Here is a 27,980-nt window from a genome sequence, read left to right as displayed (position 1 = left end):
AGTCTATAAAGGGGACAAAAATCTCTAAACTGCAAGGTTATGGGTCCGGTTCAGCTACAACAATTCATGCAGGTTAAAAAAGAATTCATCATCAACCTGCAGCACATCTTCCTGCTGCAGGTCTCTATCCTGGATCTAGGCCTTTGTACAGGAGGTGGTGGCTGCGTGGCCCTTTACCAACACTCTAAAGAGGCCAAGAGAAAGGTGCAGGGTCAGAAGTGACACCTCCACAGTGTCTCAGATCAGCACGTGTGGGCAGAGGTCTGTTCTCTGCCTGTAAGATGCAGAGGAGGAGATAAGCAGGCCTCACTAGGAAAAGAGAGGATGGGGAGCAGCAGCTGGAAGTGGCTGCTAAAAGAAAGCAGGAAGAAATGGAAGAGACACGGAGATTTAATTTGTCAGTGCTTGACTTACCAGCAGTAAAGCCCCATTTAATGTGTCATACAGTGTGCCGAGCAGAGTCTGGCTATCACTCCAATGATGTACTGTGTTAGGAACTCAAAACGTGCAAGAGAAACAATGAAGTGAAAGAAAGGGTGATCATCACTCTGAGGTGTGAGTTTCGGGTTCAAACAGAGAATTACCAGCAGATACACTCTGCTTCTGTGCACATGCAAGAGTACAACAGAGGGAACAGCAGCAGTACTGAAAGGGAGGAAAACACACAGTAAGTGTAACTGTAATTCAGGATGCAAACATAGGACAGTGAGGGAGAGGAAACAGGAGTTTGAGGTAAACAAGCCCAAAGGAAAGGACAATAAAACCCCATCTTAATAGAGTCAGCCCTGCTTCAGGAAACATACAGCTAATGGCAGTTGGCTTTCCCTCTTCACCACGTGTCCTTGACACATTGGTGGATCTGCTCTCTGCACTTGGGATTTAAGAATCAAAACACCAAGACTTTCTTTGTTCCTAAGTTGTCCTATATGATTATGAGCACTCTGCACTATACTCTAAATGGCCCCTGAATCCTAAGCAATGCTGAAGTCTCACCCAAAAGCAGAAGTGCCCAAATGCCAAATTTGGGCTGGATTGTCCAGGAGCAGGTTTGGCATTCCCAGCTGAGAGCACCTTGGCATTTAACTAAGTAAGCAATATCTTCAATGGTTACTTAGCAAATCCCAATATCAGATTGAAGGTTTCCAGATAAATGTCTACAGTCAGACAGCTCCTCATGTATCTTCTAATAGAACAGACTTGTGTGGTGTACAGCAACAACAAGCTGCTCCAGTGACAGCACCAGCAGAGCTGTGAGCTGAAGCTCTCTGACCACGGTGCAAATCACAGAGGGATCCTTCCTCACTACAGAATTCACTGTAACAGAATTAATGCCTCCTGGGTAAAGCAAAGCACAGGCTTCCTCCTCCTAATGCAAATCACAAATGGATGCCTGCCTGGGGTTTGTGCACTCCTGCAGCGACGGTGCTGGCTGGAGGGATGCACAGGTTGTGAGAACCAGCACGACCAGAATGGCAGCCGGTGAAAGCGGCCTCAGGGCACAGCCCAGGTGGAAGCACATGAACAGAGAAGATGCTAGAATATGCCACAGCAGCCAAGGTCACCCATGTGCGTAGGCAAGCTTAAGGCAACTAAAGAAAATTCACTGATAATTTAGAGGAGAGTGCCAAGAGGAAGAGAGAAGAGGAACCATTGGGCGTAGAAGCTGGGAATGCTGCTACAGTAGCCAAAGCCCAGCACCAGCTACTAAGCAACCCCTCTTCTCCAGGTCGTTTGTTCCAATTCTCCTCATTTTACCAGCACCATCAGCATGAGGTTCGTGTGTCAGAAAGAAGAGCTGGGGATAGGTTCCTATAAACACAGCTTACACATTTTCAGGCTTGTCTCTCAGGTGAGTTCCTTTGAAAGAAAGCACAAGGGCCATTTGACTGGCTGCTCACTTTGAACTGGAGCTCTCTGGGAATCCTGCCACCTCCAGGGACAATCCTGGGATATGTTCTACCTGGAAGTGATGGCAGCAGCAACTGGGTTCCTTGTCATGAGAGTTGAGTAGACAGTAGTTCATTAAAAACCAGCATGCACCAGTGGCATGGCCATTAGACATGAAGCCATGGTTGAATCCTTCTTGTCTCCTCCGAAGCGGGTGGAACCAGAAAGAAGGGGAAGGTTGGCACAAATCAACGCAGGCTCCGGTAGACGTAGGCTGACGTGAAGATAGCATTGAGAGTCAGACTCAGGGCTAGCAGGCCTCGGAGAGCAGAGTTACCAAAATGACCTTAGTAGAAGAGGACAACACAAAGAAAAGGAATAGCAGAAAGAGATATTAAAGAATCGATGAGACATATAACAGCAAACGTTGCTTGTGCTCTTTTTCTCTCTTTGCCCAGCATTTTCACCTTAAACAGAAACTGCTGAAGCACTTCTGTCAGGACAGATTCCACTGCCCTCTTTGGTTCCATTTTCATCTCATTGCTCTTCTCAACACCCACATCCCCACCCCTCTCCTTCTGTCTCAGTTCAGTACTCTGCCAGTATTCTTCAGACAGTCCAAAGAGCAGGAATAGCCTTATTAAGACCTTAGAATAGCAGTCAGAACATCCATTTTGCTGCTACTTGTTTATTTGATCTGAAGATCAGATCACTACTGCAGCATAGGAAATAGCTCAGTTACCCCTCCCAGAAATGTATATGAAGCACTCAAATGACTTGCACCTACCTCTCCAGCCTGCCAAATCTTCCCCTTTGGTCGTTGTGTCGACCACACAGGTAGATGAGTGTGATGAATGATCCTCCTTTTTGATGGAATTATCACTGCAAATGCTCCCTCCTTCCATAGCAGATCTCACATCTGCAAGACAAAAAAGGTGAAAATTCAGAAGGCACCACTGGAAGCCAAAAAAGCAGAAGTTACCAGAATAAAGCTAGAACATCAGTAATGAATGGCTGCTTGGTAAGAGTCATGAAAGGATTGAGGACAAGGGCTGGAAACAAAAGGCTAATTTCACTGCTGTGCAGCAGAAGCTGCCTGCATGCTTGCCTCATACACTGCCCATATCAGTATCACCACATCTATGGTAAAAGGAGTTATCCAAACAAGGGTGAAAACAGTGGCAGTAGTACCCCCGGGGCACCACTAAGTGAGCAAAGGACATCTGAGGCTCTCCAGGCCAGTGGATTTTTAAGGGAGCTTTGGTAGCCCAGCAGTCATCACCATCTAGGTTTTTCCTGAAGGTTTCCCACCTATTGTATCACCTAGATGATGCGTGGCTCTGCTTGCAAGCCAGCTCCTCCCTACAGATGCATTTCCGAGTCAGCAGGAAGCTGGCAGCATACCATGAATTCCCCGCTCGTTGAGGTTCTTCTTTGGAAAGGAGGCCAGCTCGGTGGCAAAGATGTTGTTGTCTGAGTGGGTGTGCTCCTCTGAGCTAGACGGAGTGAGCTGAGCTTCATTCTGAGATGGGAAGAGCAGCAGCTTCTGGCCTTTCAGGTTGAGGCGGGCAGGGCTGATGAGCGGGCGGCGGTACCGCAGGGAACCCGAGCTGGAGGTCACAGAGCCAGCCACTGATGGTGCTGGGGAAGGGATGCGGGAGGGAGCACAGCTGCCTGACAGCAGGGAGAAGTGCTCTGGAACGGAAACAGCCCGAAGAGAAAATGATGAGATGGTAATGCCACACAACAGGCACTGTTTCCTTTAACAATTCTACAAGATGCCCCAAACCTCGCAGTGTTCAAAGCACATTGGATGGGGCTTGGAGCAGCCTGCTCTAGTGGAAGGTGTCCCTGCCCATGGCAGGGGGTTGGAACTGGATGAGCTTTAAGGTCCCTTCCAACACAAACCAGTCTGGGATTCTATGATTCTATAAGAAAAGGGAATGGGAGTTGCAAATGTCCAACATATCTTGCACTAAAATTCTTTATTCATTTGAATTCCCACATAGCAAAACATGGAGAAATTCCACATGCACTTTGGTAACTCAAGAATGACTTAGACTAGAGAAGGGTTTACCAGGACCTGAGTGACCTTTCTCTCTGTTCAGTTGTGTCCGCTCAGTAGAGCCTGTTTTGCAGGTAAATGAACTGTTCTGGCATGTCCTTTAAAGGCTGTTAGGAAAGAGCATCAGGATGTGAGAAGGTTTGCATTAGCTCAGGCTGTGCCTGTATTTCCAGCAGCAAATGCTTAGGCAGCACAAACAGCCAAAGGATCCACCTGGGGTCAGGAGGGCAACAGACAGGTCACTGGAGGACACGGGAGCAAAAGGGCAGAGCAGACAGGGCAGCAGCTCCTCTGGCTGGGAAAGTGCAACAGAAGAGCTGCCCTAGGAACAGTTTAGTCTCCTGCCAAAGCAGTCTCAACTCAGCTGTAGAGCAGGGAAGGGATCCTGACTTTGTCTCACTGGGTTCAGCGTGAGCTCTCCCAGGACTTCCAACACATCCAGCACCTTATTTTAATGCAATCCCACTCTTAGCTGCAGCCCCCTCTGCAGCATTTCTAACAGCAAACCTGACATTTGCACTGGGATGTGAGCAGGGAGGAAAGAATTAAACTTGGATCATGTATTTCAACCCACTCCCTGCAAGTCCTGCAAAGAGTTGCTCTGGAAGGCGTCGTGCATTACCTGATGTAGGAGATTCCTTGGACTGAGATGACTGCGAGGCTGGGCGACTTCCACTGAACAAGTAGCCAGAATCTAAAGTGCAAAATGAAACAGTTTGAACCCAGCTGGCTCAGTTTGAACCCCCAAAATGTAACTGCATCAGCTTGTCTCAGAAAGGGATGGGTGGTGAATGCAGGCAGGAAAAACTGTTTTCCCTGTTTTCCTGGCTAAGCTACATGCCAGCACCAGGATAATCCACTTTTCCCAGCTGCCACAGAACTGGCTGATAATAATTTACCTAATATTGCACAGGAGTAGATGACAAGTATACACACAATTTAGTTGCTGTGAAAGCAGCAACAGAAGGACAGGGCAGCTTCCAAAGGTGGTACCTTCATCTGCTCCTAGCCAAGCTGCTAGATGACTCCTGAACACCACATCAGATTCACATTATCTACCCTGTGACTGTATCACAGCTGGGGTGCATCTGCTTCGAAAGGAAGAAGGTGAAGATATGGTTGTATCCTTTTATACTCAGCCCCAGCAGCTCTCTCCAGTCTGTCTGGCTTTGCAGTGAGCAAAAGCAAGCACAGACCTCACAAGGGTGGCTCTGCAGGCAGGGGGGATCCCAGCCGTCTGGTGCGTTCACACCTGCCCTTCCCATGCCAGTTTGGGAACTAGGAGAATGCAGGCTGTGCCCAAAGCTGCTGTGCTGCCTGGCTGGTCTTTCTCTTGCTCTTTCAGAGGAGCTGGCAAAACTGTCAGCAGCAGGAGCTAGAGAAATGTTGGATGAAGTAAAAAGTCCCTGCAAGACTGCTGTCTGCTGCAGTGCTATCCTAGAAACCTCCCCATTTTGGCCTCTGACCTTTTGCTAAGCAGTTACCTGCTTTATAACTCTCCTTGAGTTGCAGAGTCTGACTCCATGCACCAGTTAGAGACACAGGAAAGCTTAGCTTTCCTTGGATGGAGAATAGCACTTGAATGCTATTTTCCATCTGTTAGCTTCTAACACAGCAAAACTGAGGGCTTACTGAGATACTGAGTCTTTCCTTAGGCCTAGAAATCTTTCCTAGATCAGAGAGCCCTTAAAAACAGGAGGAAACAAGGTCTCTACAGCAGTTTCCATAGTTGTGCTAATGCATGTCAAACACAGACTTTATGAAGAGCCTGCCTTTAGCTCTGCTCCCTTCAGCCGTAGCAAGAAAAGCAAGCTACACAAAGCAGGTAGGGGAGGAGCAATCGCTCTTGCCGGATCAGTTATCCTCATGCTCCCAATCACCTCCTAACACTGCTCTTTTCCATTCCCACTTCTAACTGCTCCTTCTGCCTCTCTCCCACACACTATAGCTTGTGCTGTACCACCACAAATGCCCAGAGAAGCCTCTGGATTTCAGTAAGCACACAACAGGCAAACGCTCGCCGAGACTTTGTTTCACCAGGGTGGCAAGAGTAGGCTGCGTAATTTCTTAATGACAAAAGCCAGATTACAGCAGCAATCCCTGAACAGGGCTGTAACATCATGTCCCTGCTCATGGCAGAGGGGTTGGACTAGACCTTTGTAGGTCCCTTCCAACCCAAACTATTCTATGACTCTATATGGATACCTCCCAGCCTGTTTCCTTCTGAAGCATTGCACCATTGGGCACACACTTACCTGCTCTGGCCAAGGAGGGGATGGTTCCCAGTGAGAGTGCCCTGTTGAGACGCCCAGGAAGAGAGGAAGGAGAAGATCTGCGTGGGGACCTGAAGAGCTGCTGGTTTGTCAGCTGGAGAATACTGGGTGGTGTTGGGACAAAGAGAGATGTAGCAGGGGAAGTGAAGCCAGTCCCAGTGCCGCTGGGGAAGAGAGTAATGGAATCCCCAGAGAGGTACCTGCAAATGACACGCATGACAGACATTCAGCAACAAGAACCTTCCAGTAACCCCTCTCTCAGTTGTACTTTTTGTGTTAACAGGTCTGGACTCATTTTGCAGTGCAGGAGTGCAAGATGCAGAATGCTCAGGAGTTTATGGGAATGTTCCTACACTTCTGAAGCCAGGGAAGGAAGAACTGCTCAGCCTTACTGAAGTTACTGTGCACCAGCCTGCCCCACAAGAGAGGGTGTGAAAAATGGTGGAAGAGTTTAAGAACTCAGGTGCAAACAGACATAGGACCTTGGTTCTCTCCCTGCATGAGGGAATCACCCAGAGCCCACCAGAATGCTTTACAAAGTCCAGATCCACACAGGACTAACGATGGAGTACACCTTTTGCTGTGTGCACATGCAAACAACATGCTTAGAAATGTCATGACTGGGAAGCAAGTGGTTATCTACAAGCCTTTTTGTCTTTAGAAACCAGAATCAACATCTTACCTCTGATGCCAGTCTAGAGAAAAGTATGTTTATGGGTACCTAGATAAAGCTGTAGACACAAGAGCTCTGTTTTAAAACTAACATTCAAGCCTCTTCAATACATTTGCTTTTATTATACTTCTGTGAGGTCATGAAGACTCACTGCCCTCATTTTAGATAGGAAAGAGAAGCAAAAGAAAGCTAAGTGACTTGTTGAGAGTCACATAAAACTCCTAGGGTAGAAGACAGACACAGACCTGGGTTTTTCAACCCTAAATTGATACCTAAAGCATCACATTTTCCTTTCTCATATCATAATTAGCCACAGGTATGTACTAGCATAGCCATTCACAGGGAACTGTGCTCCTGTATCATATGCTACAGGAATTGTCTTGCTTTTAGTGAGTAAAAACCAATCTCTATTACAGTAACTGGAGAAAATGTCAATTGGCAATAATAATGGCCATTGTATTTCTAGGTCTGTGAGTTGTTTTCAATGGGCTCTTTCCAAGTGCCAGAGTGGAGCTGTAGAACAGCACATCCAACTTGAGAACACACTACCTGAGAGAACAGACAGAACGTGCTCAGGGTACCTGTACCAGCGAGCTTGATTTTGAAGTGCTACAGATACAAACTGGTTTCTGTTCCACTGTGTGAAAGGACTTTGTATTTGAAAGTCCTCACAGTATTTCACATTCAGTTACTGTATGTAAATAAACTCTGCAGTTGGTGTCTGATATCCCATTTCCTCACTGACCTTTGCAATGGTTTAAGATTTAAAGACCAACCTAAGCTGAACAATCTGTCAAACACTTACTCCTATTTTTACCTTCTTTATATTCCACCTTGCAATCATGTACTGATCTTAGTCTGTATGTAAGGTTTAGCTGACTACATTGCATCAGAAATGAGGGGTCAGCTTTGCAGTCTCACTTGTGTCCATATACCATCAAAATGAGCATTCAAAGAGGGTTGAAAACATAGGAATTTTGTATTATTTTGCACAATTGAACAAAGTACAGGAAGGAAAGTCTAGAATATGAACAAGATCTCTCAGGGATCTCCTGTAAGCTTTTGTTTAGTTAGAAATAGGTAAGACACTTGCCAAATAAGTCATGATGAAGTACTAACTGAGTATGAAGCATACATAATTTACAATAGATCAGGCTTTGCAGCATACAATCAAGCTGCAGCATTTGGAGGGTTAATCTGATGAAAACAGAGACAGATGAGAGCAGCAATGTGGCTTCTCTTCTGTCAGAGGAAAGCCAGCAGTAAATGAGAGCGTGAAGGAATATATATATATCTCAACCTTGAGCTGTGAGGTGATTTATGCACATGCCATTCTCTCTGGGAGATTAAAGAGGGGATGCAGTAAGATTATGCAGTGCTAGCACGTCCAGAAGCAGCAGTCTAGAGTTAAAATTACATTTAAAGTATCTTATGGAACTACTTATCTGCTAGTACGAGGCAGACATCAACAATCCCGACCAGCTTAATCAGGCTGAGCAACATCTGAGCCAACCAGCTTCCTGGCGCTTGCAAACAGGACATGCCTTTAACAGCAGCAAGGAACTCCTCAGTCTTGCAGCAGAAACTGCCCAACCTCTTCAGGTTCCAGAGGACCTGGGAAGGGTGTCATGCTTCGCAAACGTGCAGAGGTCTTTAGTGCACAGACATAGACACATTTGCCCCACCACACATACAGATGTAAACAGCAGAGGTACATGTGCATCTCAGCTTTGTAAGAGGAAATGAATGGGAAAGGAAATGAGAAGTGCAGCTCAGGACTATGATGTGCATGGTATCAGAAAGAGTGATACCTACCACTCACTGGGGCACACCTGCGAAGGGCAAAGCAGAGCATGGCCTGGGGACAACACAGCTCTTTTTTCCTAGCTTTGCACTCTTTGTGTCCTTGGGCTAAGGGACAAACCTCACACAGCTCCTGGCTGCAGTGGAAAATACCTTCTCTGGCTCATTGACAGTTTTCACTTACTGGCCTGGAAGACATTACAGTCATTTAGCACTCATAACCACTATCTTCTTCCTGGGATTTTAACTGTTTAGGATCAGAGTTCCATGGGCTCTGCTGCTCACCAGCCCCACTTCACAACGTGCAGCCAGATCCTCTGGGCAGCTGATGGCACCATCCAGAAAAGGCCTACTTCTGGTTAGCAAAGAATAGCTGAAGAGTTTTAAGCATAACATATTAATGACTTAGGGATTGAGTGCTGACCAGAGAATGGCTTATATATTGATCTGCTCTGAACAGAGTAAATTCCTGCAATATGTGAAAAGTCCTGTGTACTCTACTCTTTCGTGTCCACTGCTGTCATGTCAAGAGGGGTGGATGCTGCTAAGAAGCAGGGTGCTCTCATGGGAATGCACTTCATGCCCAAGAATGGTGAGCTCAACCAAAACTTCTTTGAGAAGCAGATGAAAAAGGTGAAGAGATCAAGAGGACCATAAAGCAGGACGCAGCCACATCACACTGGAATGGAGCAGTGCAGCTGTGTCTTTGCTCTCACACTACTGCCTTGCTCCAAGCCGTTTGTGCACGTGATGATAATAATGGGTCTGGTAACAGAGGGGGGAAAAAGTCACAAAAAAAGGAAGGGGTAAAAAAAAAAAAGGCTCTGGAGTCACAGTTTGTGGAAATAGGGCCCGGAAGCCGTTTATTTCAGAACTTGGTATTGTGAACATCAAAACTGGGGTATCTCAGTCAGTGGTTACAATGGTCACAGCGTTACTACAGTTGGGCACAACTCTGCTACACAGATACTTCAAAAATAAAGTTAAAGAAGAGTATTACATGGTATGGGACTGTACACTGTCCTGAAGAAAAGCCTCCCAGCAGAGCCTCCCCTCCTCTTGTCCCAGTACCTCCCTCTTATCCACAGACACCACCACACGTGTGTGCCTTCTGAATTCACATTTTAACCAGAGATGCTGCATCATCTATGGGATAGAGACATGGGAGAGAGCCTTTTGAATTCACATTGCAATGAGAGATGCTGCATTACCGCTGGGCTACAGATATGGGAGAGCACGGTTCAGGTCAGACTACAGGGCTGTAGCTGGACCCACTATGGGATAATTCAGCACATGAAGTAAGAAGGTAAGACAGTCACAGCCAGGCAGCTTGCTGTATGTGCTGAGGTTCATCTGCCTGGAGGCAGCTAGGGAGCTATGGGTCAGTCATGGGTTATAATATTTGCTCTGGACTTAAGGTCCCATCCTAATTTAGCTATGAGTTACCCATGTATGACTGCACCACTTTCTCCAAGCAGCACGGGTGCTGCTGCCCTGCCTGTGGAAGCAGCTCACTTAGGGCTGGCAGAGATAAGCACATTTGTGTGAGCTGACCTGCAGTCACTTCTCTGGTGCGCTGCATCACATCTGCCAGGGCCATAAGCTGTGCCTCCATATGCCGACATAATCAGGGGTGAAGAGCAATATAGTGAATAAAAAACAGGGAGAGGGATGGATCATGCTAAAAAAGGGGCACAGGTCTCAGACACATTAAAGTGACTTAGCTATAAACTTTAGCTGCCAAGACTAAGAGTTCTTTTCTCCTACACACTGTCCAGCTTTGGATGCAAAAGGAGGGGTGAATTAAAGATGAAAATGCTCCAGATGCCAGGTCCTGCACTAATACCTTCTAGTGTAGACAGAGATGGTTGTCAGATAGAGGGGGGTGTTTGTGTGTATGCACATCCCGTGTCTACAACACTCCAGACTTGCTGGCATGACAAAAGCGTTCGGAAGATCTCTTCCCTGCCTGGGCACTGGATAGCTTTGGTCCCAAATGAGGCTTTACAGGGGATGACTTCAGGACTGAGTACTGCCCCTTTCATATGAGAGCATCTGCTATGGTTCGGAGGCCCCAAGGTACTCGCAGGTGACAACACACCAGGAATGAACCAGTAGGGTATATGTGACAGCACACAAGTTCAAAAGCATCTCTTTAAAAACCAAAGCAAAGCCAAACACCACAGCTCCCTGCTTTCAGGAGTGGAGTCAATCTCAAGCAATCATTTGGCTATTAATTATATTAATTTTCATAAGAGTATAAATAATTTATCCACAATACATGAATACATACTTTCTATAGTATCTAAGCATGATTATTAGCTTCACATCATCTCAGCGTACTGGAAAAATAAGTCATAAAGGCAAAATAAAACACCACTACACCAGTTTTATAGTCCCATCTTGCCCTCAGCTTTTGACACACCCAAGCTCAGCTCACCAGGGCATGCAAAGCACAGACGCAGGCAAGGAGGAGTTAATACAAAGGAAAGACTGGGATATAAATATCGAGTATTTAGAGTTTAGAGTTGTAAAGGGCCACAAAGGCGTCAGTTTGCATGCAGTGATGTCAGTGAGGGCTTCAGGAAGACCAGAAGCAGCAGCAGCAGAGATGCTTGCTTGGTTGCTCTGCGTTCTCCCTCAACCCCTCTGTAGTCTGCAGAGCTGCTCAGAAACTGAAGAGTGCAGCCCAAGTGTCCTGTTCACTGCCACACTCACTGGTGGCACTTGAAGGACAAAAGCACCAGCCTGGCAGACATACAGGCACTGCTGTCCCGAGCTGCAGCTCCATCAGCCCCACTGAAGCAGAGCCACACAGTGTTGTCAAAGACCATGTCCAGGGAAAGGCACTTAATGAACTCCCATTGGCCCTTTTATATATCCAGCTCTGCTGGGCAGGGTACAAGATGCTTCCGAGTTGGCAGATCAGCCACAGCCACTCTGGGCTGGAGCACATCTGATCTGGTGACACACAAACCCTCCCCACCTCAGCTCCATTCTGCAGTACCATCCTCTGCTCCAGACACCCAGCCTGTGGCCAGTGTGAAAAAGTAGCACCTGAAATTAGAGGCTTTTGGGCTAAAACCCTCTAATCATGTTAAGATGTTTGCATGTTCTGGCCTGCATGGCTGGGAGGATCCTCAGGCAACAAAGCCATATCTGGTGACCAAAGGTTATATATTCCTTTATGGCCTGAAATAAGAGTCCAACTAAGTGAAAACAAGAAGCTCAAAGCACTGAGCTCACAGCATATCGGTTCTGGATGAGTTTTGTATCAGCCATGTTAGAAAGTTACAGGCTCTTTTTAGCTACTACCCCCTCAGCAGCAGGAAATGTGCACTCATGTGTCATACAAAATAGCACCTCAGCTGCAGGAGGCTGGGAGCACTGTGCTCAGGTGCTGGACTGGCACCGAAATACCTGAGCTGGAAGCATACATTTTCTTCTGCTGGGCTCACTGGGGGAAGCAACCAGGCAGGGTTAGATGACAGAGCTCACCACGGAGTTATTTGCTACCTGAACCTCAAGTAAAAAATGCAGTTAGTAGAGCACCTTCCATATAGACCCTACAGACTGGCATAGGGTTTAGAACAGTCTATTTGGCATTGCAATAGTGCACTGCAGGAACAGGACTTGGGTGATCTTTAAGGTCCCTTCCAACCCAAATCATTCCATGATTCGAGGGTGCTTTAACCTTTTTTCCCCCCAGAAACAGTTAACAGTGCAATACTGCCAACTTGTAACTGACCTTCAGGGCTAACTGTCTAAGGAGATGCAATGGGTACAGATGGAATGCTAGCAGGTTATAGAAAGAAAACGCCTTTCTGTTCCTCCCAAAGATCAATCATTCTCTTCCATCAGCAAAAGCATGTGAGACAAAGCATGTGAGAACAGCAGAAAGAGAGGAGACTGTCAGCATTAGAGCCTCTAAAAGACCATAAATCCAATCACTGCAAGTTTGCTTTTGCAGCTCTGAGGTTTTTAGTTGCTTTCAGAAGCAGCAGCACAGACATGAGGCACCAAGAAGTGGGAAAATAAGCTGACACCTGAGCAAAGACAAAAGCTTCTTTGGCATTAGAATTGAACCACATTTCAATGCGCTTTGTTATTTTGTTAGCAGTCTTTCCAATTATGAGTCCAAAAGTTGTGGACAAAGCACCACAGAGACCAGGGCATCAGTTGTACAGGTTGGCCACGAAACAAGGTCCTTTTCTGATGTTCTGACATATAAAATTAGGTTAACGTGTACAAATACATCATTTGTATTAATCCGCATGAAGACTTTTGTTTGAAGACAAATGCATTTCTTGCTTGCATGCCACAAGTAACAGATCTCCCAGAGGAAAAGATTTTAAAGTGGGCAGAGATTAGCACTTGCTGTGTAAACAGAGCTAAACCATTTCTTAACAGTATCAGTCAGGTTTCACAGTGTAAATCCCACAGTTCTATCAGCTGCCTGTTCCCGCTGCCTAGTGTCCATCCTCCCCATCCCAGTACTGCACAGGAAAAAAAAGAGAAGAGATGAGGCACAGGGAAACAAGGTAGCACTTAACAGCAAAAGAGGGTAAAAGGCACCAAACCCCAGAGAGCTCAAAGATGAGGCAGGTTGAAATTGAAAGGAAAATAACCCAAAACGTGCTGCTAAAACGAAGGCAGGAAAATAGCTGCTCAGAAGAGACAGGAGGCCACATGAAACAAGATAAAGTGAAACTTAATACTGAAAGCCTTGACTTTCAGCTCCTGAAAGCAAAATGTGCAGAGGCTGAGGAGCATCTTTAGAGGAAGAGCGTTTCCTTTGCTACTGGGTGAGAAAATTTGGACAGATTCATTTTATTCTCCTTAAAAAGAGGGTATTGCTGTGAAAAATCAGGCATGACATTACCATGACCATCCACACACTGTAATAGTTTGTCAGCTGCTCATCCCCCTCCTCCTTCTAGCAGTCTCAATATATCCTTCTAAACATGAGTCCTTCCATCACTTGGACATACCTGACAGCAGCAAGAGGGACCGCTCACCTCTGCCATACCAGGTATGTTCATGTGCTAGAAGCTAGCAGGAACTTCCAGTCCAGCCTGCAGTGCCCAAGGCAATCCCAGCTAAATAGAAACATCAGTCTTTTCCTATGTTTATGAGGACAACTTGAAAGCACTGAAGAAAGAAGGGAGAAAGGGGAAAAAAAAAGGGCTAGATGTCTTATTTCACTTAATGGACAAGGTTTCCTGGCTCTTCTGTGCAGCTTGTTTAGAGAGCAGCAGAACTGGCACTGGATTAGGTTCCAGTGCCCATTACATTGGGTGGCTTCGTCCACTAATTGGGCTACAGAACAATGGTGTTGGAAGGGCTGCTGCAAAGAGTTCTCCAGGGTGAACACATTAGAGCCATCACTGCACTGAAAGGAACGTTGAGTAGACAGCAATAGCACATCCATACACAAGATTGTGTGCACCTTCCTGTCCTTTCCCCAGCTTACTGCTGTCTTAGCATTGCTCCCTGCTCCAATAGGCTGACAGGCATAGAAAAAAGACTGGACTTTTAAGGAATGCATCCTATTAAGTCTCCTAATGGGGTGCAGGAAAGAGGCACCAGAGTGACTGTGAAGGTCTAACCTGGCACTGAGGACCCTGCACGCTTCTGCTGGTTTTTCCTGTTTTAGTAAAGTCATATGGCTTCTTAAAGTATTTACTTTGAAGCACTTCTCTAAATTCAAGTATCCTAGTGGAAAATGGGACATAATGGTTCTAATTTAGCATTTTGGAAGTCTAAGACTGGAACAAGAAACAATGTGTGACTGTGAGCTGGAAGACAAGCCTTTTGGGTCAGGATTCATACACAGAAGACTGGAACCAGACTTTGCAGATGCTGGATTCCTGTTGTGGATAAGTAAGTAAACAACGCACAGAGCAGCACCATTGACAAGCACCAGAATGGAGAAAGGTGTTCTCTTTGCTTGGAGGTGGGTATTGCAGTTATCTGAAGGCACTGGAAAGAAGTTCCAAAGGAGAGCACAGGTGGGAAGGAGGATTGTGTGCCCCCTTCCCATGCCAGTTGTTAAGTTAGAGGCACATGGACCCTCACCTGGGAGCTGAACCTTCCCATGACACCCTCAACTTGGCTGATTGTTAAGGAGACACTACAGAGCTTTGGGGCAGTGCTACCTTTCTGCTTTCACAATGATACCGGTTTGAAGAACATGAACAATGAAGAGCTGTAAAATCTCTTTTGTTTCCTTTAAAAAAGGTTCTGGAACTTTACCAGCATCTGCAGCATCCAGTCGTGTCTGAACTGTTCAGCAGGAGATGCTTTTTCAGAGTGAGAATTCCTACTTTAGAGTTTATACATAGAAAGATCAAGCCACCTGATTAACTTCTGTCAGACTGTTAGCATGGCAAGTTCCACTGTGCTGCTCTGACCAGAAGAAAATAGCACATCCCCTGTAACAATGCTGTTTCCTCTTGAAAGACCTAAACCTGCATGAGAAACTCATGAGTGCCTTGCAGAAACCACTGCAGAGTAATCAGACTGCTTAACCTAAGAGACCCCAAGAAGTTAATCCTACAAAAACCCAAGCAGCTGAAAGCTCCTTCCTCCCCACATGGTAACAACCACTAATCCCAGCTTTCAGTGGAGCAGGCACTCAACCCCAAGTCCCAATTTCCAGACCCCTTTGTTCAGCAGCATTAGCACCAATGCCAGTTTTCAAGTAAGAACCCCTCCAAGTAACAAGAAAACTCCATCTCTATTGCCATGTAGCCCTGCAGCAGAGGCTCCCACCCCTTCCCATATAGCACATCCTCCTGATCTGTGTTCTCAACTAAGTAGTGATGTACAATGAAAGCTGACTGCATAGCATGAGGTTGTTAGTCCCATATTTCTTCTCCTTCTAAGGCTACAGGAGTGGAGGAACATTCTCTTTTTTATCCAGTTGTGCTTTTACACAGATGCTCCTCAGGGGGTGGGTTAAAATCCCAAAGAAAACCAGCACTGAAAGCAACAGCCACTGAATTTGAAATGCAAATCAACAGCCACTGATTTGAAATTGTAGCCTAAACCACCTGAACACCCTCAGATATTGAATCAAGACACCCTGAGCTACAGAACCTTTTAAAGCACCCTTTTACATAAGTCATTGAAGTTCCAGTTAAAAGCACTTAAGGATGCCTCTCCACTTAAAACAGGAGTCACAGGAGAATGGCAGAGAGAAAGCATGCAGTTAAGTGATGCTACACAGTAGAAGGCAAGAACCACCAGGTTATGGACTCCCTCCCCTCGCATGCCTGCACACCATGCAGTGTTACTACAGCACACATTACGAGGACTTGGAATCCAGAGGCAAGTTCCCATCAGTTCAATATTAAAATGACCAGCACCATTAGAAAGCCGAAGGTGGCCTGGGCCCCATGGTGGATCAAGGCAGAGGATTCCTCTGTGACTGGCTAAGGATGGACAGGCAGTGAGAAGAACCAGAAGGAGAGGAGAAGCCAGAATCTCTTTGGCTGGAGGAGCAGAATGGGAAGGAGGCTGCATTTATGGAGCAGTTTGTGAAGCAGCTGCTGGAAGAACTGGCTTTGGGGAAGTTGGATATTTGCACTGCTGACGTAGGATTCAGGAAGAAGGGAGAATGGAGGCAGCAGGAGTAGCTTCCATGGCTAGCACCAGCAGCGGAAGTGCTCCAAGCAGCCAGCACAGTGGGAAGCAAGGATGGGAAACAAAATCATTATCTAAAAAGGAAGAAAAGATCTTCACTGCTTATCTAAGTAAAAAAAAAAAAAAAAAAAACAACAGCAAAAAGAAGAAACAGAGGAAGGGGAAATCAAAAGAGGAGAGAGAAGCACCAGTCGCAAAGAGTTCACAAGGCTTTTTTCCTCCTTCCCCCAGCGTCACTGCTCTGGCTCTGACCTTCGGGGCCGGTATCTCCGATGGCCCGTTGATTTCCGCGTGGCCACTGCTGCAGTGAAGCCCACCAAGCAGCACAAGGATGTGGTGCCAAATTTGGCTGTGTCCAGCCAGCTGGGTGTTTCTGTCTTCAGGTATCTCTCAGCTAAATGCAGACTCATCACTACGAACCACAAGACTGAAGCAAATGCATCAATTCTCCGGAGCCTGCAATGCCAGAAAGAAACCAAACAAGACACAAGGTAAGAGTTTAAACACCAATGAATCCTGAAGAAGGGAAGATGGGGAAAAGATGGGGAGGTACTCAGATTGAGGAGGTTGTGTACTATCTCTTACTATGGTTTTGCCACCTGAATAGGTCAGCTCCATTTTCTACCAGATTAGAGCTGCACTGGGAGTTTTTCATTCATGGTAATTCAAGATTAAATTGAACAAACCACGGCACAGATCCAAAACAAGCTCTGCTGTTGCCATCCAGCAGGCCAGCAACCCAAAGAATAACAAGGAGAACGGTGCCACCCAGTACTACATGTCCCATTCTGGCAACATTCACGCCCTGGCTCACTGGGTCAAGACAAGGCAAAAGACCTCCAACATAATGCAGCTGTGCCAGCAGAGAAGATCCCACGCACCTGATCCGCCCAGCTAAGAACATGGCCAGCAGGCAGGTGAAGAGCCCAAGGACAGCAACTGCAACCTGGTGGTTCTTCCCGTAAGCCCATGCTGCACTCAGGTTCTCCACCATCTGCTCTGGGAGCAGACGGAGCAGCTCCCGCCAGCGGGCCACCGCCATGGAAGTGTCGTTTTCCAAGTCTGCATGTGAGCTTGTGCCAGTCCTGTTTGGAGTGGATGTGGGACCAGAGGAGACAGGAGCAGGGATTGCTGTGCTGGGTGAGAAGGGGTCGCCTGACCCGTACAAGGCCATCAGAACCAGGAATGCACAGCTGAGGAAGGCCAAGAACCGCAGAAGTATCACCTGAGCTGGTGTGGTTATGGAAGCAGAAGAGGTGGATGAACATAAATTCTGCAAAGAAAGGAAGAAACAGCTCATCAGAAGCTGAATGAACTCTGGTAAGGGTCTGAAATGGTGCTTTATGAAACACTTCCAGACTATAGGGTTTACCAGACAGTTTTGCTCAAGTCTTTTTAAGTCTCTGTACTGACACCACAAGGTATGTTGTAGACCAGCAAAGAGGAACAACAGAGCTATGAGCAGAAGCCAAGCTCAGGCAGAGCAGTGAGGGAAGGAGGTGGTCACAATTCACTTCCCATTGTTCTTACTTGTCTTGTAATCTATAGTTTCCTGCACTGTACTCACAGATTGGCTTTCCTACCTCCCCTTTTCTGCCTGTCCCACTATTCTCCTTCCAGTTCTCCTCACTACCCCCTAAATTCATCCATCTCTCCCATATGTACCTGACTATAGGTCTTGTCTGTCTCACGGCGTTTGAAGTGGTGGCTGAGCAGCAGCGCCCGGAGCTGCCGGTTCTGATGTTTGATGTAATACTCCACAGCAGCCTGGCACGGTCGGCACAGCTTGTAGGTCTGCTCCAGGTGGTGCTTGTAGACCTCAATCTCCTCATCGTATTTGTTCTGGTGAGAGAACAGGAGAGGAAAAGCAGGTGAGAACTGCAGGTCCCTTAATCACTATGCTTGCTACTGGCATGCGAGCAGGGAATGATTCCAGTTTCCAGTTCCAGAGGAAGTCCCCTGAAACCAGGCCTGAACAGTGACCAAGCTGCAAGCCAGCATAAAACCAACTCTGCATACAGCTCCATGTCCCAGAAGAGAAAATAGCCCTTGAAGAAGTCTGCTCTGACCCAGTTTCAGGATGCTGAATTTCTGTGGCCTGGGTTCAAGACCTTATGAACTCAAAACAGAAGGTGAGAGCAAATACTAGCATCGCTTCTCCTCCTCAAATGAGAGGATACAAAAGACACATTGCCCTTTACAGCACTGTGCTGGAGAAAGGAACAAGCGCCTTCCAAAACTCAGCCCCAGGCTCAAAGGCTGTCACTGTCCGAAGGCCTTGGTGAGATGAGCTGCATAAATCATTAACAGCACTTGTAAAAACAGTGAGTCGGGTCAAAGGTACATTTTTCAGTGTCACTATAGTGGACCCATCTCTTTATCACAGATGCTTGTAAGGCTTTCCCATCTCGACCCCAGCCTCTCTCAAGATCCTTGTACCAAAAGCATACAGCTGAAAGCATGCAGCTTCTTTGGGAGAGGGAAGTAACAAAGATGCATTGCAAAGGGCCTTTGGACTTGCTGCAGCAGCTTCACAGGCTCCATCTGCTGGAACCGAGCAGGAATCACAGGGGTGAGACCAGTAGCAGCAGACTTACCCCTTACTGGACAGGCCAGCAATGCTGAGGGGCCACTGCTCTCACCGACAAACCTATCTAACCACGTTGGACAACACAGTCCTATGTTTCTGAGCTGGCACAGACACTGCAGCTCACTGAATGACTAAAAAGGGGCCAACGGCTGGTGTTACCTGAGCAAGTGAATAGGTCTGGCATGGGGCAGGCACTAGAAATAAAGCTGAGAAAAGGCAATCAGCCAATGGTGTTCTCATCAGGCATGATCAAATTTGAATCTGTTCCCTGCGTCACGCTGATGAAACTCATTCCAATTCCACAAAGCACACTGGATTAGGCAAGCCAGAGGATGAATGCATCCCACTATTGCACAGTCTTATAACCCCAAGGCTTTACCATAGCTGAAAGTGAAGGAGTGCAGCAGTGAATTCAGCGCATGAAACCCTGCAAGGCATGAAACTGTGAAGGATAAACCCCAGTATCCTCCACACATATTAAGTAGTGGGAAAGCCAAGAAGTTGCTCAGCAGGAAATCCTGCTGTGTAACTGTGAAATCCCTTTGACCTCCTAGGCACAAATGCCTAACCAGGGACACGATGTGGCTCCACAGGATTCCTCTCTCACTCCACTAGTAAAAGCAGAGCAGCACAGCCAAGGCCTCAGGAAAAATCTACTAAATCTATTAAGGCTTCAAAGTGATTAGCAGGCTGTTGTGCCTCCCAGATCCTGCAAGCTCAGCTAGGTAAGTACTGGAGGTGTAAGCTGATCTCAGCAATGTGAGGGTTTAGTTTTGGGCTCAAGCTTCAACTTCCTGCATCTATCTAGAACAGGTCATTACATTCTGGCTTTAGAGCAGGATTAGTAAGTCTGCAACACCAATCAGTAACCTCTGCACTGGAGTGCCACATAGGGCTTCTGAAGACTCCTGAAGCATCATTCCACAGCACACTGAAAAGTTCCTGTCTCTCCTGCTTACTAGGCTGAAGCATGGAATTAAACAGAGCAGGAATAGCAGATAAACGCATTGGAATGCCTTGGACAAACATTCTCCTGTGCCACCAGCCCCTAAGGAACACTTACCTCTTCCCTTGGTGAGAATGAAGCCAGTTGTTTGATCTTTGTGGTTTGATGGTTGTTGCATTTCTTGCAAAGCAGAATTTGGCTGCTCACCCACTGCTGTGGTTTGGTGGGATCACAGAAAGTCATAGCACCTGACACAACATGGTTAAGGTGTTCCATGTACTGAGCAGGGATGGGCTTGTTGTAGTCTCCATTCTGGCAAAAAAGCAAAGGGGGAGGCAGGAGGGAAAGCAAACATGAGATCACAAAATCAAAGCTCGGTATACTCTGATTGATAACAAGAATACTTAAGCTCTGTCAGGAGCTTTACACTCCATGCATTCACCTCTGTAACAAAAGAAGTAAGTTAAAGAGACAAAATGCTTCAAATCTTCTCCCTCCTCCAGTGTTCTGTACACTTACTGCAAGCAGCTGGTGGGGGTGGATTTTGGCTTAAGACCAGCTTTGTTATTTAATACCCTAAATACAGCAATTCAGCTGTTCTAACTGCAAACCCAGGGAATAATTGTTCCATGCATTAAAAGAAAAAATCTTCAGGCACTTTTTGCTCTTTGAAGCAAGAGAAAAATTTGTCTTTCTCATTCTACATCAGGACATCCCAGTACAGAGGATTCCTCTGTAAATTTTATCAAGTGATCAGTTCACAAATGCTCTGCACAGATCTACCACTGTCAAAACCCTGGATATTCACCTGTACTGGGCCTGGATCACCTTAAATGAGGAACAGAGTTTTCTCTGCAAGGCCCATTCTACAGGGCATGCACCTTCCTAGCCATCCATCATTCAATCTGTCCCCATACCTCTTGGAACCCGTTGTACTGCTCACAGTTGGGGCAATCCCAGCAGTTGCGATTCCCATATGGCACTACCGTGTCCTGATTGCAGAACCAGCAGTTCACTGTCACGTGTGTGGGCTTCTTCCTGTTAGGAAAGGAAACATGTCAGGCACCAACACTGATTTCAGCTGATGTAAGGGAAAGTGATGGCTTTTAAACAGGGAAATGCAAGAGAGGCTGGAATAACAATCAATCTTCCCATTCAGCATGTCTGATGCTATGACTCAGAGTAGTCACTTAGCAATGAAAAGATGGGCTTTGAAAGTAGAAATCAATTCTGCCTGATGCTCATCTCTTTGTGCCAGCACCATGGACATGCCAGAACTTTAACAACCTTGTGAATAACCCACTTCACTGTTTTCCAGAGGCATATTTGGGGGTGCAAGACCTCTCCATAATCAGCACTGTTCATATATGCAAAGGGTGCAGCAGAGTTGCTGCTTAATAGACAGGATTCTGGGAAGTGGAAGTTAGGATCCACAAGAACTGTGTATGATGCAGAAACCTAGGAAATGGGCTCATGGTTACAGTTCTATCCATCCTGCCTGTTACAAATAAGGATGCCAAATTATCTTAAGATTCAGGCACTGTAAATAGCTGTTTCTTCAGCTCTTTAGATGTACAAGGAATTGAGTAATCAACACATCTAACCCAGTTTTTATGCACTGGAAGAAATGAAAATCTAATGACCTGGATCCATAAGTAAGCCCCTTGTTTTTGAAAAGAATCCTGTTAAAGTAAGTGTCACAAGAGAACCAGCTGTGACTTGGCCCCATTGCAACAGATGTTTGAGTACAGAACTTCAGTGGCCTGACCCTTGAGCTCACCTGCTAAAGGAGGTCTGAACTGTCTTGAAACTCGGTGCAACATCCCAGAGGAAGCTTCCTGGCAGGTTAAGGCAACACAGCCCAGTTGTCTGGGTTTATCAGAGCAAACCCAATCACAACTCCAAGGAAGGGCAGCTGCTCAGGCAAAGCCCAGGCAGGGATTTGCTATGGTGGCTATGCAGACAGATGGACCCAGCTGCTACCACCCTTTGCTGCCCAACTCCACCAAGCTTCTGAAGTGGCAGGGAAAGCAAAGAGTAGGCTCACCGAGGGCCTGGAAAGCAAGTCACAGTAGCCAAAGTGCTTTCTGCTCTAGGAAATGTGCTCTGCTGCCACACTGCTCCCTAGAGAAACATCTCAATGCTGCAGAAATGCTGTCAGCACCCTGCAACTAAATGAGCACATGGGTCTCCCCTTAACTTAAGCTGGTTTCTCTCTCAGCCACCACCTCTGTAGCTGGATGCCTACAACCCCACTCCCATTTCCATAGACCATGTCTTGAAACCTGGTTCATAAACCACCAAACCCTCAGGTGATGCTTAGGCCTCCTGTTTCAGTACTAGGGATGAGGATAAGCTTGAACTGAAACCTAAGAAGCCAGAGTGCAGGGTGGATTCCCTGCCAGATGCTGAGAGAAAATGGCTGGAGCTACTAGGGTGACAGATTCTCATCTCAAAATAGATGCACACACCCACATCCCCTCTTAAAATGAATATTCACTGCTCAACTTTCTTCATTGCCAAGAGGGCTCAAACCAGTAAGTGATCAGAGTTAAAAATACCAGTACTGAAGCTGACAGGCAAAGAAAGAGGAAGTTTAAAGCAGACAAATCAAGGCTGCTAGTCCAAGTTATCCAGGAGCTACTCCTGTCCACAGCCGTATGAAACACGGACACCTGTAATACCTGTTGGTACTGCTTTTATCTCACTATCATAGGTGTAAAAGCTATGAAAATACAACACAGGTTTCAGTATGTTGACCACCAAAATACAAACCCTACTGCACTGTGAGCATAGACGGTGATAGCAAACACAACCTAAACTCCATCCTCTGGTGTAGGGTATTGCACAGGTCCTTGAAGGTGTCACCTTCACGTGACACCATCCTCTGGCACCCATGGAAATAAGACTGACAACACTTCAGTCCCTACCTACCACGAGGCTCTGACTTCCATGTAGAGTATGTAGAAGCACTGATTTCATGGGTAACACAGAAGAGGAAAGCACACACCAAAAAACATAGCAAAGCATGCATGCTGTAAAGCAAAGAAAGAACCAATGTCAGACACTGTCTGAGAACTTGCTAATATCAGAGACCAAAGCCTTGGTATACTTGAGACCTTTCCATCTTTTCCAAAGAGGATTCCATTTCTCTCCTGCTGCTGATGAAGTGCTACCGAGGGTTAAACAGCAGTCCTTCATTCTCACAATGTATGCAAAAGAAACTGCTAAGTCCTGGCTTATTTAGGATAAAAAGCAATAAGCCTTTCCTTTTGTGAACTTATAATCTGTTGCCATAGAAATAGATGCAAAAAAAAATCAGAAGTTCCCAACCTGTTGTGTGCATCAAGATGGGAAAGAACCAACAAAGGTCATTTCAGGCAAGAACATGTAGGTAGGGTGCTAATTTTACAGTAACTGGGCATGACTTTAAAAACAAAAACCAAGTTGGAAAGACTCTCAAACACAGATTTAATGACTATGGAACTGTATATACCTTGACTGAATTCGGGCAGCGGTTGAACATGGTAAGTTAGAGCACACTGCTGCTGAAGTCAGATAGACAATGCAAAACTAAGCATTTACCCCTGCAAACCACGAGGCAAATCATCCCAAAGGAGTTAGTGTATAAACCTGAACCAGCTTCACTGGGCAAAGAACGACCCCTCAAAACAAAACCTGAGCAAGAAGAAGTGATTGAATTCCCATGTAGAAAGATTCCACTAAGGGCTGACTTGCTGCACTAGCTCAGGACGTTGCCTGCACACCCAAAGAAGTGAGAAAACATTCCCAAGTTTGGGAACACTGTTTTGCAGGTAGATCTTTGCTCAAGACAACACTGGAGGGAAATACCTGGAGTGAATTCAGTTACGAGATCAATACTTAAATGTCTGATATAAAACACTCCTTTGTGAGAGACTATCAGACACCTTTAGCTTGGTAACAAAAATCAGGCTGCAGGTACAGCCATTGACAAACACTGGTTAGCAACTAGTCTGTGCCTCTCTTGGAAGGAAGGTAAGTTCCTTCTTACGTTACAACTCTCAACACTCTCCACTATTGCCACTTACACATGCCTTTAAGGTCATGCTTAAATCCACACTTTTAATGGATTGCCAGAACAATGCTCTCCCTGGTAAGTGCAAGTCTATTATTATTATTAATTATTATTACTAATCTGGATCACCAAATAGTTTTATTTACATCTATTTCCCCCCTTATTCTGATTCTCTTAATCATTAGATTAAGATGTTTGGGTTTCCATATTCTCAAGTGGATGTGCAGCTCTTCACTGGGTTACCCTCATCCTCTGCCAAGGATCAAAAGAAAAAACAATTCTCCACTAAAAGCATCTAGAGCAACACACAACTGCATTAAAAGCAATTATCCAAACAGCTATGCCAGCAAATCTGAAGTAAAAAAAACCCCCACACTAGGAAAAGAAGCTCTTTTGCACAGATCAGTTTTGATCAGAACTTCATCTGATGGCGGTTTCACATAACCAAGGTACAGACCCAGCCCGTGGCACAGTACTGTCAGCATGGCTGAGTTAAGAAGCTCATACACAGGGAAGCTCCTGGGAGGCAGCTCCCTGAGCTGCTGTAATTCGAGGTTGTGCCCATATCCATCACCTGTCAATAAAGGGGTTTGCCAGCAGAGCCCCGATGCTAAACCCCATTTTCCAACAGGAGAAAAACACGCCACAGCTGTCCAGATACCAGCAGGCAAAGGGTATCAGAGATGCATTAGCTCAGAACTAGCTGACAGGGTTGAAGATTCAACCACAGGACCAGATTCCCAGCAAGTATTTAACAGGTTATAATGCAGCCCAAGAAGCAGACTTTGTGTCTTCTAACAGGGAAAAAGGTGCCCAGTGGACTGAAGCAGGGACACAGACCCACAGGCATAAGCACATCCTGTGCTGTCTCTCCCAAAAACTGTCTTCATGAAACTGCAGCTTTAGCATCTTTTAATATCTGGAGAATACAGTCCATCGAGACAGGATCCTCCAGAAAGGTGCCTCTTTTTGCTGTCTCTGCATCCATGAGAGGCTCTCAACTAAATGAACACCTCCTACTGGCCTCTTAGTGTGAGAGATGGCTTATCCTGACTTGTAGAAGGAGCATCTTTTGCCATCACTGACCCAAAGAGCCCTAAGAATGAGATGCTCTTGGGTTACTCTATACTGGTTCTGACAGGTCAGTAGCTAAGAATCAGGAGGGGCACAAGGAAAGGTGGCTACAGCTGCTAGTCTGAACTCAGCAACCTGACTCCCAACTATAGATAACAAGTAATCAAGCTGTGATCTTGAAGACAGATCATAAAACACATCGATTTTCCTATCTGGTCCAAACTCATGAGGTTTAAGGAGCTCCCATGCACACCTGGACATCAAATCTTGATTTCCCTGATACAAAAGCACAGTCTCGGGTGCAGGCAGTTACTGAAGTGTAACTTCACACATTGACAGTTATCCCAGAACCACTTCTCTCTAGGCTGCTCTGATATATTTTGTTCCCCCTTCTCCAGGGGGTGGCAAAGGCATCTTGCTAGATCTGTAAGTGCACTCATGCTGAAAATAGGGCAGATGGAAGGTTCATTTAAGTGAGGCAAAGTAAGAAATCAGGTAATATCAGAACACTGAGAAACACAAATATGCAGCCCCAAAGAATTATCAAGGTCATCTCCTGAAAACATTTGCAGCTCACTAGCAGCCTTCAAGGACTTAGGAAGAAATGCTTTCCATTCCAGAGACCTTTTGATGAACCTAAGCAAAACAAATCCAATCTCTTCCCTCAAAAGGCATCTTAGCCTCATCTGGGTCAAAGAAACACTGCCTGCTTCACTGAGGATTGCTTTAGGCCACTAGTATTTCCTAGCTGCCCTAAATATGCCATAGAAATGCCAAGTTGGGCTAATGCAGCACTGACCATTTAGATGCTTACACGAACAGCGAATGCTTTACAGCAAGCCTTAAGTATTTTATTGTGGATGTAGAAACACGCCTCTACCTCAGCGCGTAAACTTGAAGTGAACCTTAACGCAATGAGCCCTTGGGACTGCCTTTTTCCTCTACATCATGAAATGAACAGATTGCTCAGGTCTGTTGCTATAAAGGCTGCAGTGCCTCCGATTCCATATATTCCTAAACACCTTTCAAGCTATGCTGGATTAAAGCTGTTCAAATTAAGCTTTACTCCTTTAACGAAATCTGTATGCTGACTCCTCTCCTAATGCTTCTCAAACCTCAAGTCTCAATTGGTCTGATTAAATTTGTTCTAAGGTCGGAAACTTGCTGTGCAACTAACAAATAACCCAAGGTTACTGATAACTCTGACTCCTGTCATCTCTGGCTCTATCATCTTCCCGAGTTTTGCCGCTGAACCGCAGTAACTGGCACCTCTACGGCCCTCTCCCACTGTCCCCACCGCACTCACGCTTTCACCTCCACACCAAGCACCAAAGCGTTCTCCTTTCCTGCCTCCAACACGCCGGAAAACCAGAGGCAAACCCGCACACCGCGGACGGCGAGGGGAAGCGCTCCGAGTCCCTCCGGAGAACGACCAGCCCTTCGCGCCCAGCTCCGGCACACAAAGGCCCGCAGCCATCCCAAGGGGACACGTTAAAACGCGCCCGGCCGTTCCCCTACGCGTTTCTGTTGCCGCGGGAGGGTCGCTCCCCGAACACGCGGCTCAGCAGCCCCGCGCACGGGCACAGGGGCAAACCCGCGCGGAGCCTCCCCGCCGGCGCGGCCCGCATCCGCCCGGCCATCGCCCGCCTCCCGCCCTTCGCGGCCCTACCTCCGCGCCATGCGGTACAGCAGCAGCCCGGCGGCGGCGCAGACGGTGACGCCCAGCCCGGTGGCGGGGCCGCGGGCCAGCAGCGCCCCGGCTCCCTCCATGCCGCTCCCCCCCGCGCACACACACACACACACGGGGGCCACCGCTGTGACCTCGACGGCGGCGGCGCCGCTTTGTACGCGGCGAGGCCGGCCCGCTCCGCCCCTCCGGTGGTGCCGCGGCGGGGGCGGGCGCCGTGAGTCACGGCGAAGGACGGGAGGGGCCGCGGCGTGAAAGGCCGGAGTCGTGCGGCGGCGCCGTGAGTCAGCGCCGCAAAGGCCGAGATCGTGGCCGCGGGGGCGGGCGGCGGGCCCGGAGCCGTTCCGGGGGGCGGTGAGGGGGGAGCCCCGGCGTGCCTGGCCCCGCTCCCCGCGTGCTGCTATATTTAGACGCGATGCGTGACCGGAGCGGCTCCAGCGCCTCCGGGTGCCGGCCCTGCCGGGGACGGAGCCAAGAACCCAGGCTAGGGGCGGCTGCAGCGGCCGGACTGGGGCTGGCACAGGCCTAAGCCTGGGGAAAGGGGGTGAAACCCACAGCCGCACCGAGGGGATTTGCCCCCGCCTTGCACAAATGAAACCAAAAACAACGGGGTCTGCAGCAAGGTAATTGAACCTAACTTAGGTTATATGTAACCACACCATCACCAAAGGATAGCTGGGCAGAGAACTGTGGAAACAGAACGGGCAGAGGAAGACGAGGCACTTCCAAGAGAAGAGCTGCTCTGGCAGGAGCTGCTTGGGGAGAATGGCCAATCCCTCCAGTTACACCACTGTACCCTCCCCACTCATTTATAAAGCACCCTTGTGTAGTCCCTCATCAAATTACCCAGTAAATCACTGCAATAACAGCTCACATTAGCCAGGGGACAGTATGGCAAGAGGAGCTGGAACTAAAGCACGGGGCTCTTGTGGGCAGGCTGTTACCTGTGAGCCAGAAGCTGGAGCCTGCAGCTCTGCACTGTCCCTCTCTAGATAAACACAGCTCTGCAGGAAGCCCTCAGGTCTCTGTGGAGAGTAGTTCCCAGGTCAGACTGTTCAGAAGGTCTCTGGAAAGCAAAGTAACACCCATGCATGCTCGGCCCCTCTCAGCACGCAGGGGTGGGATTTACTGGTTCTGCAGAACTGCAGGCAGTTGGTGGTTTGACAGCCATGCCCTGGGAAGGTAAAAGGTAAAACCCCGCCAAAATACGTGACTGACCCTGCCTCCAATTGCACGGCTCTTTTCCTGGTTAAAACCAGCAGTTTCTCAGCATAATAG

The 27,980-nt window shown here is 47.2% G+C and overlaps 1 protein-coding gene across 2 annotated transcripts; it reads right to left on the bottom strand.

Annotated features, from left to right (window-relative positions):
• Positions 1–1,031: 1,031 nt before the first annotated feature.
• TMEM201 (transmembrane protein 201) lies at positions 1,032–27,980 on the bottom strand. Of its 2 annotated transcripts, none has more exons than XM_062604289.1 (11): positions 27,647–27,980; positions 20,802–20,922; positions 20,002–20,196; positions 18,014–18,190; positions 17,230–17,621; positions 16,601–16,804; positions 6,208–6,425; positions 4,575–4,646; positions 3,292–3,582; positions 2,675–2,806; positions 1,032–2,233 (listed from the first exon to the last, which is right to left on the bottom strand). In XM_062604289.1, exons 3-11 carry the CDS (start codon positions 20,158–20,160, stop codon positions 2,136–2,138), a joined length of 1,743 nt encoding a protein of 580 aa, XP_062460273.1. In that variant the 5' UTR covers positions 20,161–20,196; positions 20,802–20,922; positions 27,647–27,980; the 3' UTR covers positions 1,032–2,135. The 2 variants fall into 2 exon arrangements, with proteins under 2 accessions (XP_062460273.1, XP_062460267.1); XM_062604283.1 differs by lacking the exon at positions 27,647–27,980 and adding an exon at positions 26,685–26,907.

The sequence above is a fragment of the Pezoporus occidentalis genome, unplaced genomic scaffold (assembly GCF_034315485.1).
Source record: "Pezoporus occidentalis ecotype Australia unplaced genomic scaffold, CSIRO_AGI_Poc_V1 ctg119, whole genome shotgun sequence".
In the NCBI taxonomy this organism is placed as follows: Eukaryota; Metazoa; Chordata; class Aves; order Psittaciformes; family Psittacidae; genus Pezoporus; species Pezoporus occidentalis.
This window is presented reverse-complemented; position numbering and strand designations above follow the sequence as displayed.